Genomic DNA, 8,693 nt, shown 5'->3' with positions numbered 1-8,693 from the left:
GGTCAATAAGGCAGTGCAGCTAGCTCTGAGCCAAAGGGGCACTGCTGGGTCGCACCCGGATGTTGTGATAAGCCCGGTCTCTCAGCAACGCAGCAGCTGTGCATCCACAGCGGCGCCCGACGTACAAGCGGAACAGCAACCCCAGATTGAGCCAACGTCGGTAGATGACCAGAGGTATCCAGTGGACAATGTCACCATGCCGACACCGTGCGAGCTTCATGTGCGAGCAAGAAATATATCCATTCATGTCGCATACGGGTCAGCCCTGCCCCTGAATCCTTCTACTACAATTCATGGAAGGCCGATACCCCCTGGCTACACCTCCGTCACAGTCGAGCAGATAGTTGGAAACAATGAGGATCTTGAGCTCGACTTCGTTGGAGGGGATGGACAGAAGACATTGGGAGCCGCACTGCATGGGGTCGTTCTATGGCGCAAGGCCGACATCAAACTTACTGCAAGCACAACGGCTCCCGTGCAGACCGATCGCCCGTCTCCAAGGTCTCCCTCACCGCCGTCCCCACAACCACCTCCTTCCCCACCGTCTCCGCCGGCGCAAAGGGCCACGAGTACTCCAACTCCTCCTGACCCAGAAAAAGGAAAGAAAAAGACAGCATCCGACCTCCCAGCGGCTGGACCCTCAAAGAAGAAGCAGAAAACGGTCGAAAGAAAATTAACCTATGAGAAAACTGCTGAGGAGTTGGAAGAGGAGACTGCTCAATATATAAAAGAACAATTGAAGCCTAAAGTCCCCCCGCCGAGGGAAAAGGTACCTCTAGAACTAGGGAAAAAGCTTCTCGCAAACCTAGACAACCCACCAAAACCAAAAAGCTTACCCTCGGACTATGATCGTACTCTGACAAAAGCACACAAGGTGAGAAATCTGAAGAAAAAATGTGGCAAGACCATTCCTCAGCTTGGCACACAACAAAAAGGACTCGAGCCCCTCCGGGTGCCAGGGTTGCCACTCCTACACCCGACGGACGTACAACTCCAGGCGGACCTACAGGTCGCGATATTTCTTTCTGAAACTGGATAAACGCTAGAGGAGGCAACGAGGCAAGTGGAGGCGGAAATCCCTGTCGCTCCCGTTCTTACTCCATTCCAGCATGGAAAACCTTTTGTCATTGAGGAAGATGAGAAAAGTCTAGACACGCATATGTTCAATTTGCATAGATGGTACCTGCGAATGTCGAAGGACCATGGGAAAATGTTTGGAGTCAAGTATCGTGACCATGATTTCTTCCGCGGGGGGGAGGACTTCTGGGTGTACTTCGAAAATTTATATCACATTTACCATCGACAAGCCCTCGACGCCTCTATCATCACCATTTGGGTTTTGTAAGTATCACTTATCTCTACATTAATATTTTTTTGTTAACAAGAACATAATTATATGTGTGCATTATAAAATTTCTATTGTATCGTTTAGACAGGAGACCCAAAGAAGCCGAAAACATGGATGGCACCATCAGATCGGCTTCATGTCTCCTTTGCTAGTCAACTAGAAAGTGCTCAACGAAAATTACAAGAAAACGTGCCAAAACATGTACGATTCGTTGACTAGGAAAAATTACAAATCCTATATATTCATACTATACAACTTTGGGTAAGCCTTGGTTGACTCAATCCTCTATTATATTACTAAATAAATACTAAGTCGTCTAATGCATGTATGTATATATCCTATCTATATCTGCAGTTATCATTGAATTTTACTCATACTTTCCGTAGAGACCGGCAATCTTATAGTCTTTGACTTAATGAGAAATCTAAAGTCCGAAATCCAACATATCATAGACCCCTTGAACAGGTAAGTTCAGTTTGCACAATCAAATCTTTTTTCTGTTAATAACAATTTCTGAATATCAAACTTAACTTTGAACGCAGGGTTTGGAAAAAAATTGTGAAAAATAACAAAGGACGTGGTCAATGGAGGCCCAAACTGAACGTTAACATGGATTATCTGGTATGTTAATTCATAAAAATTTGTCTAGTTAAGTATATAATCCCAAATTGTTCTAAATTGAGTAATTTATTTGTTTCTCCTTAAGTGTGCGAGACAACAACAAGAAACTGATTGGTGCGGGTACTACGTATGCAACTACTTGCACATCATGACTCTATGCGGGAAAGTTACTGATGAAGACACGAGAGTACGTCCAAACCGTTCACTAGTATATTTTCATAATTGTACTAACGCACATGATGTTAATCATTTTTTTCTAAATGATAGATGTCTCAAATGGGGATGAATGTTACTCTACTGATCGGATCAACGCCGTGTGCGAGCAGCTCGCTGGATTCATTTTGAACGAGATCTTGGATCCTAGAGGCGAGTTCTACCACGACGGTCACATCAATAGAGGACTTCTATCTACCTCCTGAGGGCCGGGGACCAGTAGTTGGACTACAAACATGACTTGTACATTTGTAAATATTTTTAAATATTATGTCTTGATGTTTGTAAATTTATAAATATATTAGTTCATCTAATTAGCTTAATTATATGCTCGCATTTCACTTTTAGTTAGTTTCAAATATTCTCTGAAAACGAACACGAACGACCAATTAACGTATAGTACTGTAGAACTTGAGTGCGTTTAGCAATTATAAAAGAATAAACAGTAATAAATATAACAAATAAAACTAGATTTGAGGAAAAAAAAGGAAAAGGTCATTGGTACCGGTTGGAAAGACCAACCGGTACCAAAGGGGCTGCCACCTTGCGTCAGCGTGACAGCCTCTTTGGTACCGGTTGGACTTTCCAACCGGTACCAATGGGTCTCTAAGGCACCGGGTTAAATACCCGGTGTCCTAAGGCGAGGCCATTGGTCTCGGTTGGCGGGAACCGGTTGGAAAACCGGTGCCTAAGGCCATTTCCAACCGGTTCCTATGGCTCGTTTTCTAGTAGTGAAATCATCAGCACAACTATGGTCCAACCTGCAGCAAATAAATCATGGTGGTCAAGAAAATGCACTCTCTCGGGTATACATTAAGAACAGCATGCAAGTCCCGATAAATGTTCTCAGGCATGACCGCATGACTACATAGTCATATAGACTCCTTGCATGATTTCAACTAACCCATGGGAGTCCATGAGCATATATGTTTCTCAGAGGAAGAAGCATAGATTAGATGGTTATCGTTACCTATAGTTAGTTGCTTCAATATGAAATAACAATTAAGTATATACTTTGGAGCAAGTAAGATGAGTACTTTATAGTGCATGGATGCTGAACTCAGATACTGCATAAATCTTTACCAATACATCATGTATCAGAGAAGCTCCACATTAACGTAAGGTCATTATAACAGTGTCCCTCTAGTGCATATCATATCATATAGGAATTCATCCTATCACATCTTTTATGCATCATACGAGGTATGTAGGAGTGGTCAGTGATAACATGTCGAGGTCTCACAACCATTGCCATCACACATTATTCTGGGAACAACATTTATGGCTATTTTTCAGCAGCATATTGTTTAGTATGTATAGCTTACTTAATCAAAACTTAGTAATGCACTTCAGTAATTCCTCAAAGATATCATATAGAGCAAATGCCGATGCTCAAGAATTTTGAAAACTTAAGTAACAAAATGGCTTAGAAAGAGGCACTGCAATCATGGACAGCAAGGTGTTGTCAAAATGATGTCTTACTTAAAAAACCTCCCTGCGAATGACAGTTTTGTTTCCCTGTGAAACATTCCCTAGTTTTGACTTTTGACAGTACAGAGTTTCCAAGGTGAACAGGCCAAGAATAGATGATAAACTACGTGCCAAATCACTCCAAAAAGTTTTCATGACAATTGGATGTTTTATTTGTTTATAGGTTTTCAAGAAATCTTACAAGTTTATCGCAAGTTATGCAGTTGCCGCCTCTAGTTTGCTGCCCCCAGATGCAAAACCTACAAATAACAGATAGAGATTAGTTTGATGATATATCAACTATTGCTCAGAAGAAATAATAACTACTTTCTATGTTATCACTACCGTGAAGTGTTCATATTTTAGTGGCAGCTTATAATTAACCTTATGTAGGGATTTCAACAGATCCAGAGTCCATATATCTGAGATGCACCAAAGGCAGAAGCAATAAGATGAAGGGGCATTTGTTTTCTTACCCCTACTTGACGTGTAATTGTGATTTTTCCTTCATTTTTTTTAACTTAGTGATTTTGCCCTTTCTATTCACAATTCAATCAGGGGCAACTGCGCAAAGACTAAGGGCAAAATCTCAATGACTTGTGAAAAATAAAGGGCAAAATCACAAAGTTATAAAAATGAAGAAAAAAAATAAGGGCAAAACGACAATAGCACTTCAAAGCAGGGGTAAGAACACCAAAAAACCTAAGATAAAAGATGTGTAGATGATTCATCAAACTATAATAACAGATCAAGCATGATGCGATCAAGCCATAACAATATCTATGCTGACTCCTGTATACATGTTCTACAAGGATCAAAAGTTCAAAACATTGAAGTCCAACAGAGAAAGAATGAGATCTAGATGAACACAAAGGTGTTTTATGTATACAGTCCCTTATTGTACCATGATATCAAGGAAACCAGCATAATCTTCAGAAAGCAAAGCTGAAATATTCACAGGCAAGCCTGACCAGATCATAGTGCTAACTATATATGCGACGCATGACAAAATTAGAAAAAGATTCAATATTTATCTTACACAATTGGTTTAGTTAGTTACCTGGCTGTATAGATCAGATCTTGAATTTCATGCCATAGCATGGAGCTGACTTCTGCACAGCACAGCTTGAAGAAGGGGAAACAGGAACACAGCAGTGCTGGTCCAAAGAGGGGAGTGAGGCCGAGTCTACTTTTATAGCCGAAGGGCAGGGATAAGGCCACAAGAAGAGTCAGTGGTGCAAGGGAGGCCAAACAAGTCAGAAAGATAATTAAGCCGTGATTGTAAATTGGATTGATGGCAACCTGGCAAACAATATCACTTCACATTTGGGGACAAGGAGAAACTCCCACTTGCGTGGAACAGCTTCATGTTGCTTGGACGCCTCCCTGTTTAAAATGAGTATATAATATATTTTAATTCACATTGGACTTGGATGCAAAAAAATCTGTAATTGCCTTAAAAAAATCATCACAAACAGGTGCTGACAGACAGATGAGCAGCTCTTTCTCAATCTATTTTTGTGCATGAAGCTTCTAAAGTATGGTCTGGTTCATGGTCTTGCATGTGCACATAATTACAAAAAAATCCAGTGAGACTTAATACCTTCTTGTTTTTGGTTTTGTTGATGGACCTCTATTTGAGTGCATGGTAGAATGCAGATTGCAGTTATCTCAAGACATCCATTAGCCACCCATCCTGTGTTTTTTTTTTTTGAAGGGCCAACGGAGGGGGAGTGGATCCCCAACCTGATTCATTTTCATTAATTTAGTGGCCCTTGAACGGCCAGATAGTCAAGGTTTACATTTTTGTATCAGTTTACATTACCAAAGACAGCAAGGAACACCAAAGATCTCCAAGATGCCGTTCAGCACGCAGCAGACGGCAGCTCCACATTTTCGCATCGAGGTCTTCTAAGGAAATATAGCGACATTGTTTCTATCTGAGTATAGCGTCATCTCCAAGTTCTATTTGATTTCCTTATACTCAGATAATCAGATCTTTGTTCCTATTATTTGCTTAGAAGACTAAAACATATATTAATATACCTGGCAGAACATCTTAGGATTGTACGAGATAACAAAAACAGAGATGAACTGGCAAATATTTCCTATGAATTTTCAGTTACTAACCTTCAGAAAGTTGAATCATGCATAATTTTGTTCTTCATCAAGTTGTGGTCTAATTCAATGCATCGAGCAATGGCCAGTGTTCTGAGTACTTCTTTACTTTGGCAGAAAGGCAGGTAGATATATCACTGATAATCAGCCGAGCAAACTGAGATGGCAACAGCAACAAGCTATTATAATTTTCTCCATCCACGTCACTCTCCTGATGCAAATGTACAAGGCATCTGTGTTGATAGGGGGAGGCTAAATTGATTGTTTGAATTTTTTATGGTGCATTATTGGTGATGTGAGAGAGTGTTTGGCACTCCCAAGACATTCCCTGTCCTCACCTTTATTTAACAAAGGAGGGGAGCTTTTTGACAATTTGTTAATCAAAGGCTTAACTTTAGGGTAATGCAGAGTACTAGCAAGTGGGTGATTACTACACATAGTTGAAAGTTTCTCCTAATTTGGAAATGAGATGAGCTTGCTAAGCTTCTTCAGAATTTTCCGAGCAATGCATCACCTTTATTTCTACAGACACCACCTAACTGGGCTAAGCTAGTAAACTACACATTTTAGGACGGTCTTTTCAGAGCAGACTTTCGGGATGAATTAACAGAACCAACCAGGTTTTGCTGGATAAATTAAATCACTAGAAACCCACCCTCACATCCCTTTATTTCTGGTAAGATGTGGTGGTGGTGTATAGTAATATCTGCACCTCTAGACCAGTGAAGTAGGGAACTGCAGGGGAGGTTACAACTGGGGCAGGTTGCGAGAAAAGCAACAGCTAATGCACCAACAATGCTGTCCTTATACTCAACTGGTGGTCAGCACCTAAACGATAATTCCTTATCGTCCCTGTGCCATCATTCAACGTGCAAAATAGAGATAAAGTTAAGGGGAGCATCTTCATGTGCTCAGTTCCTGCAGCCGGCCTCAGCACTGTATCAGCTGTGCCTTTTCTTGTCGGCAATGCATCTCACGAGATGGGCAGAAATACAGATCAAATGGGAACCAAAAATGGAGAGATTAAAGTAGACAAAATGTCAGAGGGTTACGAACCCTACATTGATCTGTCGGCACCGAGACACACAGCAGGGCTGCATGCCCTACAGGTGCAGCTGCCTCCAGGACGGATCGGCAAGCACCTCGCGGCGGGCGCCGGCTGACTGACTCCGTGCCCTTGTCGGCTGGTCCAACCCACCAGTCGTCCTCGTGAACGTTTCGTCGAACATGTGGTGTGCGTGGTGGTTGACGGTTCTTGATCAGACCTCAGGCGACAGCCGAGAGGGATACCTTCCGAGTGGGTTAGGGTTTACGCTCCTCCATCTGCAGAAGTGCAAAGGCTGCTTTGCCCGCCTCAATCGATCTCGGCCGCCGGAGCGCCACCGCCAGCAGCAGTTCAGCACCGACGGCGTCTGTACCGCTGGTCCGTCCAATATGCTACGGCCATTCTTGTTCGTTTCGTCCCTTGTAGGCTCCGTCGTTTGGTCCTACGGGCCCACTGTTTCCTCTGCTAGCCCAGACATGGCGAGCATTTGCCGAGGCCGGCCCGGCTTCTAGAGAACGTTGCCTTATTCTCCACCTCACGGGCCTTAGGCCTGGCCCGTGAGAAGAAAGGACGTTCTCTAGATAGAAGAGGGAGGAGGAGGCTGTCTAAACCCCAGGCCTAATTGTAGATTGAGCCCAGCCCGTATTTTCGCTATCTGCAATTTAGGATGGCCGGAAAGAGGCCAAAGTGGGCATCCAAAGCGAATTGACAGGTTAAGGAGGTACAGCCCACGGTGGACGTCCCGCCGCCCAGGCTGCTCGAGTTAGGGTTCCAGAGGGAGCGACCGCCAGCGAGGAGTGGAAGGCGCCGAGGCGGGGGAGGCGCCGATGGGGAGATCGTCGCGTGGTCGGGGTGGTGGTTGAGACGACAATTAGGGTTGGAGTTTTGGGTTTTGGGATAGGGGTTTCCATGACCGGCGGCTATAGAGGGGGAGTTTGGGGGCACAGCAGCAGCCCTATGGTGGTGGCGGTTCAGCCGACGACTGTGGCAAGGCAACTTTAGCCAAATAGCAAAGATATACTCCCTCCGTCCCAAAATAAATGTAATTCTATGGTTCAAAATTTATCCCAATCCCTCCCCCTTTATTTTTTAATGAAAAACCGGGCTTCTAAAAAGCAGCCCACCACCTTCCTCAAAGTCTTCTTTATTTGGGAGGAAAAAGCCACAAAGAATGCAATTTTAACCTAGCAACCGCAAAAGACAAGAGTCTCCGGAAACTTCTCCTACAAAAGACAAGCCAATGTCTAGATGTTTCTTACAAAAGACAAGGAGCAATTTGGTAATATGCACCTAGCATTGGTTTATGTGTTCGATCCTAGAATTGCATTTATTTTGGGACGGAGGAAGTACTACATTAATTGGCAACCACAACCAAAACCACAGCTCCATATAGCACTGCCTCTACATGTTTACATTGACAGCAACAGTGAAATTGAAAACACATTCATACCAAAGGGTTGAGAAACTGTTTCTCCGAAACATTAGGCAAAACCTTCACGATCTGTTTATGCAAATATTTGCCTTTGATGCTGAACAGGTTTATATTATCAATGTTCATGAAGACGTGATCAAGTTCTAAACCCTCTTGTACTTCGATGCGGATCTACCATCTGGAATCTATTGCCAGAAGCATGAAAAATGAAACCTTGAGGTCTTATCACCCCAATAAGAAAACGCATGCTGTGAACTTACTTTATTTCAATTCAAAATAAATTATTAAATTGAAGCACAGCTGCCAATGCTATTAACAACCAGGTAGACCAGATTAATTTCCAGACAGATTCACGTATTTCCCAGGTCACTAATAAATTGTTGTGCCCTCCCTCATACTGCTATCTACCTTTCCCCGTGAAGATTTTTTTAAAATTTGTGTGCACC

The 8,693-nt window shown here is 42.9% G+C and overlaps 1 protein-coding gene across 7 annotated transcripts; it reads right to left on the bottom strand.

Annotated features, from left to right (window-relative positions):
• Positions 1 to 2,745: 2,745 nt before the first annotated feature.
• Positions 2,746 to 7,198, bottom strand: LOC120680151. Of its 7 annotated transcripts, none has more exons than XM_039961770.1 (5): positions 6,832 to 7,198; positions 4,955 to 5,038; positions 4,713 to 4,841; positions 3,855 to 3,912; positions 2,746 to 2,943 (listed from the first exon to the last, which is right to left on the bottom strand). In XM_039961770.1, coding segments are annotated over exons 1-5 (285 nt in total). In that variant the 5' UTR covers positions 6,834 to 7,198; the 3' UTR covers positions 2,746 to 2,931. The 7 variants fall into 7 exon arrangements, 6 of the variants coding, with proteins under 6 accessions (XP_039817704.1, XP_039817706.1, XP_039817700.1 ...); XM_039961772.1 differs by having other exon boundaries at positions 4,713 to 4,838; XM_039961766.1 differs by having other exon boundaries at positions 5,256 to 7,192.
• Between the last annotated feature and the right edge of the window lie 1,495 nt (positions 7,199 to 8,693).

The sequence above is a fragment of the Panicum virgatum genome, chromosome 6N (genome assembly GCF_016808335.1).
Source record: "Panicum virgatum strain AP13 chromosome 6N, P.virgatum_v5, whole genome shotgun sequence".
Classification (NCBI taxonomy): Eukaryota; Viridiplantae; Streptophyta; class Magnoliopsida; order Poales; family Poaceae; genus Panicum; species Panicum virgatum.
Note: the sequence above shows the minus strand (reverse complement) of the source record. Positions and strands in the feature narration are given on the sequence as shown.

Bases quoted from the DNA above. Each gene is read 5' to 3' on its own strand.
- LOC120680151 (XM_039961766.1), bottom strand. From the start codon at position 5,299: ATGCACTCAAATAGAGGTCCATCAACAAAACCAAAAACAAGAAG. The intron at 4,842-4,954 runs GTTGCCATCAAT...CGGCTATAAAAG, and splicing joins GAAGTGATATTGTTTGCCAG to TAGACTCGGCCTCACTCCCC. The intron at 3,913-4,712 runs GTAACTAACTAA...TGTTATTTGTAG, and splicing joins GATCTGATCTATACAGCCAG to GTTTTGCATCTGGGGGCAGC.